This window comes from Manacus vitellinus, unplaced genomic scaffold, assembly GCF_001715985.3.
Source record: "Manacus vitellinus isolate BGI_N305 unplaced genomic scaffold, ASM171598v3 scaffold_123_pilon, whole genome shotgun sequence".
Lineage (NCBI taxonomy): Eukaryota > Metazoa > Chordata > Aves > Passeriformes > Pipridae > Manacus > Manacus vitellinus.
Window position 1 is genome coordinate 421,951 of NW_021938915.1, and position 7,915 is coordinate 429,865.

Below are 7,915 nucleotides of genomic sequence, written 5' to 3' on the forward strand. Positions count from 1 at the left end.
GGGGGGGTTGGCAGCGCTGGAATCACAGGATGACAGAGTCACAGAATCACAAAATCACAAAATCACAGAATCACAAAATCCCAAAATCCCAGAACCCCAGAACGTTCTGAGCTGAAGGGACCCACAAGGACCACCCAACCCAACCCTCAGCCCTGCACAGCCCCATCCCCAGGAGTCCCACTCTGTGCCCCAGAGGATCATCCAAACCCTCCTGGAGCTCTGGCAGCCTTGGTGCTGTGCCCACTGCCCTGGGGAGCCTGGGCAGTGCCCAAAAACCACCCTCTGGGGGAAGAACCTTCTCCTGAGATCCAGCCTGACCCTGCCCTGGCACAGCTCCAGCCCTTCCCTGGGTGCTGTCCCTGCTCACAGAGCAGAGAAAGATCCGTGGCTGCTCCTCCTCTTCCCCTCCCAGGAATGCCATGGCAGGGGGTGGGATGAGATGATCTTTGAGGTCCCTCCCAGCCCGGAGCATTCCAGGATTCCGTGACAGGTGAGGAGGCAGAGCCTTTAGACACTGAGTTCCTCACGGTCCTGCTGCTTCCAGCACCTCAGAGACCCCCCCAGCTCTGCCACAACCCCCCCAGGAGCAGCTGAGGACCAAACACCTCCTTTTGAACTGTGGCACGAAGAGGGGGGAAAGTCAGAGACACTTCACACCAAATATCCACCAACTGCAACTCCTCCATCACTGGGGCTCCACGGGGAGAGCTGATCTTGGAGGTCAGCACAGGAATAATTATCTCAGAGCTGCCTTTCAGTCATCAAATTAAACCCCCTGTGCCCCCTCCCCTCTCTTGGCTGGCAACTTGCTGAGTAAAGGCTCAGCCCAGCCAGAGGCTCTGAACCTCTGGCCACATCTGCAGAGCAGGAGAGGCAAAGGGCACCCCGGGCACCTCTGTGCCACCCCAGGCAGGCAGAGGTTCCCAGCTCAGCCCCAGCATCACAAAGTTCCTGCTCGTTAAGGAACCAAAGCTCATTAAAGGGTGATGATAGCCCAGCTCCCAGCCCTGCCAGAACTCCAGATACACCGAATCCCCCGATGCACCAAAGCTGCTCTCAGGCACCCCCAAAACCCAACCACAGCAGCTGCCCCCAAATAATGCAAAGAAACTTCCCTCCCATCTCCCAGGGGTGTCTGGGGGTGACCACCAGCAAACACTGAGAGTCCTCTCCCCCTCCAGCACAGCAACCCCAACCAGCTCCTTCAAAAAACCTTTCCCAAGCAGCATTTTATGCACATAAATGCAGAAATAAATCTGCATTTCACAGGCAGAGAGTCCCAGAACGGCCTGGGTTGGGGGGCACCTTAAAGCCCATCTCATTCCAACCCACTTTTCCCTGGACCAGGTTGCTCCAAACCCCTGTCCAAACACTCCCAGGGATGGGGAAGCTTCTCCAAGCAATTCCAGCAGCTCCAGAGGCTCAGACTTACCCAGCTCCTGGGGAGAACAGCTTGGGGATGTGACCGGGGAGTCCCGGCAGCAGCAGAGCTTTTATGCAGGGCCCAAACGTGCCCCGGGGGGGTGAGGGCCCCACACGGGCCCCATTAACAGCCAGGAAAAGCTGCAGCTCCCTGGGTGAGTCCCATCAGCACACTCACCCCTGACAATGAGTGGTTTGGTGGCAGCTTCCCAGAGGAAGAGTCATTAGTGCAGGAGGATCCTCCCTGGCACGGCAGGACTGAATGGCATCTGGGGAAGCAGCAGCAGCAGCAGCAGCCCCTGCCTCGGGGCTTTTGGGAGTGCACCCAGAAATAGGGGTGGTTTTCCAAAGGTTTCGCTGGATTTGCAGTCTGTGGAGGTGTCCTGGTGGTCCCATGGGAACGGGGCTGGGACATCACCCACTGTGGTGGGGCTGGGAGAGCTGCCCCGAGCTCCCCATGGCACAGAGTCCCAGAATCCCAGAACCTCAGGATTCCAGAATCCCAGAATCCCAGAATTACAGTCACAGAATCCCAGAATCCCAGAACCACAGAATCCCAGAATCTCAGAATCCCAGAATCCCAGAATCCCAGAACCACAGAATCACAGATCCTAGAATCCCAGATCCTAGAATCCCAGAATCCCAGATCTTAGAATCCCAGAATCCTGATCCCAGAACTGAAAGGACCCCCAAGGACCATCGAGTCCCACTCCTGGCCCTGCCCAGCCTCCTCCCTCTCTACCCCCCTGGCTTGGGCTGGCAGAGCTTCTCCCCCACCTCAAAGCCCAGGAGGTGCTGGTTGTGTTGGGGCAGGTTGGACACGGGATCAGCACTGGATCTGCTGGGGCAGGTTGGATGGGGGGCACTGGATCTGCTGGGACAGGCTGGACACAGGATCAGCTCTGGATCTGCTGGGACAGGTGGGATGGGGGGCACTGGACCTGCTGGGGGGAAACAGGAGCTCCCCGTGGAGCCCAAACCCCCCCTTGGCCTCCCCCAGAGCTCCATTTTCGGCTCTGGGAACCCCTGGCTCTGGGTGTCCCCACAACCCCGTGATCCCAGGGCATCACCTGTCAGCAGGGAATGGGAACAAAGCACCCGGTGACTCCCAGCTGATGGGAACACGAGGCACAGTCACCTGGCACTGCAGCCCTTGCCCGGCCAGCTCAGCTGGCAGAGCTGCCCCTGGCACTGCCACGGGTGACAAAAAGCCCCAGGAGCTGATAAACTTCCTCCGGGGCCACGTGGGGCTTTCTCAGCCCTTATCTCACCTTCTTATCTCACACGGCGTCCAGAGCACAGGAGAAACACGAGACGAGTTTTTGGAAGTGGCTGAAGGAGGGATCAGTCCCCTCAGGTGCACTTTGTCACCTGGAACGTGCCCAAAAAGGGACAATTTCTTCCTGCTCCAAGGACCAGCTGGTCCCACTGAGCTGAACCCACACCCAGGGGAGCAGGACTGGAGGATTTTTATTAAAAAAGGTGGTTCCCTGGGAACTGGAGAAGTGGCTCCACCCAGGTGGTTTTTGTGGCCGAGAGAAAGGTCCAGGAACAATTTTGTAGTGAAAAGGAATCAGGAAGTTTAGGAATTCCTGGGCAATTATGTCCCACATGGGGCAAGAATCAGGGAGGGCGAAATGGTCCCTTTACCAAAGGCTTTTCCAGCAGGAATGGATCCAGAGCCTTCCTGGTGAGCACTGAGTGGGGGCAGGGACACCTTCCACTCCACCAGGATGCTCCAAGCCCTGTCCAGCCTGGCTGGGGACACTCCCAGGGATGGGGCATCCTCTGGGAATCCATTCCGGGGCATCCTCTGGAAACCCATTCCAGGGCATCCTCTGGAAACCCATTCCAGGGCATCCTCTGGGAAATCCATTCTGGGACATCCTCTGGGAAACCCATTGCAGGGCATCCTCTGGGAAATCCATTCCAAGGCATCCTCTGGGAATCCATTCCAGGGCATCCTCTGGGAATCCATTGCAGGGCATCCTCTGGGAATCCATTGCAGGGCATCCTCTGGGAATCCATTCCAGGGCATCCTCTGGAAATCCTTTCCAGGGCATCCTCTGGAAATCCTTTCCAGGGCATCCTCTGGAAATCCATTCCAGGGCATCCTCTAGGAATCCTTTCCAGGGCATCCTCTGGGAATCCATTGCAGGGCATCCTCTGGAAACCCATTCTGGGGCATCCTCGGGGAAATCCATTCCAGGGCATCCTCTGGGAAAACCATTCCAGGGCCTCCCCACCCCGACAGGGAAGGATTTCTCCCAAAATCCAACCCCAAAGCCCCTCTCTGGCAGTTTGAACCCCCTGGCTCTCTGCAGCTCCCTGCTGGAGAGAGAAGAAGAGGCTGAGCTGGGGCTGTGGCACCGAGAGGTCCAGAGGGAAGCTGAAAACCCCCTGGGGGAGATGCCAGGGGAGCCAGCAGGGAATGCAGCACCTTGTAATGAGGCAGGAATGCAAAGGAGCCCCGATGGAGCATGAGCCAAAGCAGCAGGAATGCAAAGCTCCACATATGGAAACCTGGCAGGAGAACAAGGCAGCCAGAAGAAGGTAGAAGAAAAAAAAAAAAGGTAAATCGGCTGGATGTGATCTGGGATGTTGGGTTGAAACCTCAAGTGATGGGAAATTAGCTCTGCCCCAGTGATGGGAAATTAGCTCTGCCCCATTAATGGGAAAAAAACAAAGCAATAAATTAGGGAAAGAGCTGCAGTGCAGGAGGGAGCTCCAGCCCCTCGATGTCTCCCTTGCCCTGGGAACTGGACATGGAATTCGAGTTCCACGAACCACTAGAGCGCAGCATCCGCCCGGGAATCGCCTCCAGAGCAGCTCCCGGGGGTTGGGAAACCTCCCTCGCATCGTCTCGCTCTCCGAGGAAGCAAAACCGAGCACCAGAGCCGGCCCAGCGGCTGGGGCAGGATGGGGATGGGATGGGATGGGGAAGAGGATGGGGATGGGAGGATGGAGATGGGGATGGGGATGGGAATGGGGATGGGGAGGGGATGGGGATGGGGATGGCAGGATGGGGATGGGGATGGGGATGGGGATGGGAGGATAGAGATGGGGATGGGGATGCAATGGGGATGGGGAAGGGGATGGAGATGGGGATGTCAGGATGGGGATGGGGATTGCAGGATGACCGCAATGTCTGAGGGCTCCTCATGCCCCTGCCCCCTTGGCAGAGTCACCCCGGGTACCCCAGGGTGGGGGTGACCTGCTGGAGAGGACCCTGGGGGACCCCGAGGTGTCCCTGACAGTGTGTCCTGGGGGTCCGGGGGGGGATTTGGCTGAGCTTTGCCAGCAGGGCAGGAGCTGATCCTGCCCCTCGGATGGGGAGAGAGTGCCCGGCTCGGGCTGCTGGGCACGGGAGGGGCACGGGAGGGACTCGGGGGGGACACGGGAGGGACTCGGGGGGGACACGGGAGGGACTCGGGGGGGACACGGGAGGGACTCGGGGGGGACACGGGAGGGACTCGGGGGGGACACGGGAGGGACTCGGAGCTCCCGGAGCGGGTCCAGGGCAGGGGGACGAGGATGAGGGAGGCACTGGAGCATCTTTGGCACAGGGGATGAGGAGCTGGGGCTGTTCAGCCTCGAGCAGAGGCTCTGAGAGGGGACCCCCAGGGTCTGTCAGTGCTGCAGGGGATGGACCAGGGGTGGGGGGCAGCTTGGACAGGGCTTGGAGTCTACTGGAAGGTGTCCCTACCCTTGGGCTTGATGGTCTCTAAGGTCCCTTCCAGCCCAACCACGGGTCTCTGATTCCGGGCATGGAAAACACAGATTTCAGGAGCAGCCGGGCTGCACTTGGTGTTCCAGGGACTCCCTTCAGTCCATCCCTCAGGGCAGGGAGGGGAGGAACAAACGAGACGTGAGAGAGCGAGCGGAGCTCCCCCCTCCAGCCCATCAGACGTGTAATTAGAGAGCTGCGAACGAGCTGCAGACAATAAAACCTCACGCGTTATTAGCCCGGCGAGCAGCGAATCCACGATTTCGATGATTTCACAGCACCCAAGGCAAAACAGCGACTCCGCCGCGCAGGAGAACGAAACGCTCCTCGCTCGGACTCCTTCTTGCTTCATCCCGAAAGGCTTTTATTACTTAACGAACTCTTGTTTCTGCAATTAGCAGCCCCGCGGAGCTCTTTGTTCTGGTTGCTCCCAGGCTCAGTGGAGGGCAGTCTCTGCAGAAAATCCGGCGGGGGGGTCATTATTGCCCTGATGACTTTTCAAATGCAGGAGCGGAGCCCTTTCGACACCACTTTCTCCCTGCCCAGCGCCCAGAGCCTTTCACTCCAGGTTTGCCCGGGATTCACCCCCGTGCAGGTGTCAGAACGAAGCAAACCTGGGAGCTGAGGATTGTTGTTATTTTAAGAACTAACTCACTGCAGCCCGTGGAGCTGAGGGAACCCGTGGGAAGGAGCAGATCCAAGATAAGTCTCTCCCGAGCTTGAAAAGCAATAATTGCCCCTGCTAGGCTCCCTCTGTGCTGGATGTTCACCTGCTCCGGGTCCCTTCCACGACTCAGAACCCGCCAGTTGATCCCTTTTCCAGCCCTGAACTGGGTCAGGTTTGGTTTCCAGCCCAAACCCCTCTGAGGACACCAAGGTCGGGTCAGTCTTTGCTCTGTGCCAGGCCCCAAAACCCTCCCCTGCTGCTCTGGGCTTTGCCCCTTCCTTTATCCCCCCGAGGAACTCGTCCTCTCACCACACTCAGCCTTTAAAAACTCCTCTTTCCCCAGTAACTCAGGGAGCAAAGCAGTTTTAGGATCATCATTCAGGGCATGTTGGGAGAATCTCCAAGTCCTCTGGGCCTGATTCTCTTCCTGTAATCACCTCGTGTGATGCCATCAGTGTCACCAGGATGGAACAGGAAAACCCGAGATTATCCCATTAATCCAGGCTTTCCAGGGGTGCAGAAAGCTGGAAAAGAAAGGAGGAGTTTAATCCCTGCAGCCTTCAGCTCCCGAAATTTATTCCCCATTCATTCTGTTTGCCAGTGGAGGAGCCTGAAATCGCCACCACCGAGCCCTGACCCCACAGGGAGCCCTCCTTTGGCAATTATTAATTAAGAATATTCCACAGATTCGCCGGGATGGGACTCCCCCAACCCTGCAGGGAAGCACCGAACCAGTGCAAAGAGGGTGGGGCAGATTTGGGGGTCAGAGAGCTCCAAACACACCCCCAGGAGCCCAAAATCCCGGAGAGAAGGGTCTGTGCTGCCCCTGGGGGACATTTCTCACAGATCCACAACTGCCCAGCTGCAGGAACAGGGGGTTTGTCCCGACCTTTAGAGGAGAAAACTTCCCATTCTTGGGCATTTTCTATTTTATCAGCTGCTGGCCACACCTGAAACGTGGAATCCTGTTGTCCTTCAGCTGTTTTCCCAGCTCAGGAGTTCCAAGGTTTTTTTCAGCCCTGCCAGAAACAACAAAAGAAAATTCACCCAGAAATTCAAAACTGGGACCCGAACCCACTTCTTTGGCAGCACAGAGCCAATTTATTCCGACTAAATTCTCATAGAGATCAATTTTAAATCAATTTTAAATCAATTTTAAATCAATATTCCAAACCCAGGAGGTTCCCTGAGAACCCCCCCGTGGCACCAAGAGGACACAAGGCCAGAGGGACCCCCGGGGCTGCTCTGCTTTCCAAAAAGGAGATGAGAGGCCAAAATCCAACAAGTTCATTCCTGAGCTGCAGGGAGGGGATGAGGCAACTGGGAATGAGGCTCTTTGATGTGATGGGCAACTGGGAAGGGCTCCTGCTGTGCCCAGTGGGCTCCCAGTGAGGCAACCGGGGAATGGGAATAAATTCAGGCAGGGAATTAGGAGAGGAGACTCGACCAGCAGCCCAGGGAGGCTCAGGAACAGCCTGCACAGTCCGAAAATTGGGATGAAAACGTGGCAGAGGCTTTAGGATGGAGGTCAGGGAGTTTCTGGCCGAGGTTTTATGGCAGAGTTGAGTCCCTGACTCAGCCCCGGGTGTCTCCTGGAGCTCAGAAACTCAGCCAGGGGGAGAGGTTTAATGGGAACTGTCTGGGCTCTGGGAAGCTCAGGAGCTGCATGGCAGGGAAAATAAAAGAATAAAGGGGATCATGGAATCGTGGAATAGAAAATAGAATAGAATGGAAATGGAAATGAATAGAATGGAATGGAATGGAATAGAATAGGAATGGAAAAGAATAGAATAGAATAGAATAGAATAGAATAGAATAGAATAGAATAGAATAGAATAGAATAGAATAGAATAGAATAGAATAGAATAGAAATTGAAATGGATAGAATAGAATAAAATAGAATGGAAATGGAAATGGATAGAATGGAATGGAATGGAATAGGAATGGAAATTAATAGAATGGAATGGAATGGAATAGAAATGGAAATGAATAGAATAGAATAGAACAGAATAGAATAGAATAGAGTGGAGTAGAGTAGAGTAGAGTAGAGTAGAGTAGAGTAGAGTAGAGTAGAGTAGAGTAGAGTAGAGTAGAGTAGA

At 55.8% G+C, this 7,915-nt stretch overlaps 2 protein-coding genes across 2 annotated transcripts in view; one reads left to right on the forward strand and one right to left on the reverse strand.

The window, feature by feature from the left end:
• LOC112840960 (keratin-associated protein 10-7-like) overlaps positions 1-5,501 on the reverse strand; it is a 7,247-nt gene extending 1,746 nt beyond the window's left edge. Inside the window, exon 1 of the mRNA XM_029965912.1 lies at positions 5,373-5,501. Within this exon, the coding sequence (XP_029821772.1) occupies positions 5,373-5,501 (129 nt within the window). The remainder of the gene's footprint in view (positions 1-5,372) is intronic.
• A 138-nt stretch (positions 5,502-5,639) lies between these two features.
• Positions 5,640-7,915, forward strand: part of LOC108638770 (keratinocyte proline-rich protein-like) — a 9,128-nt gene continuing 6,852 nt past the window's right edge. The window contains exon 1 of the mRNA XM_029965913.1: positions 5,640-5,717. Coding sequence (XP_029821773.1) covers positions 5,640-5,717 — 78 coding nt within the window. The remainder of the gene's footprint in view (positions 5,718-7,915) is intronic.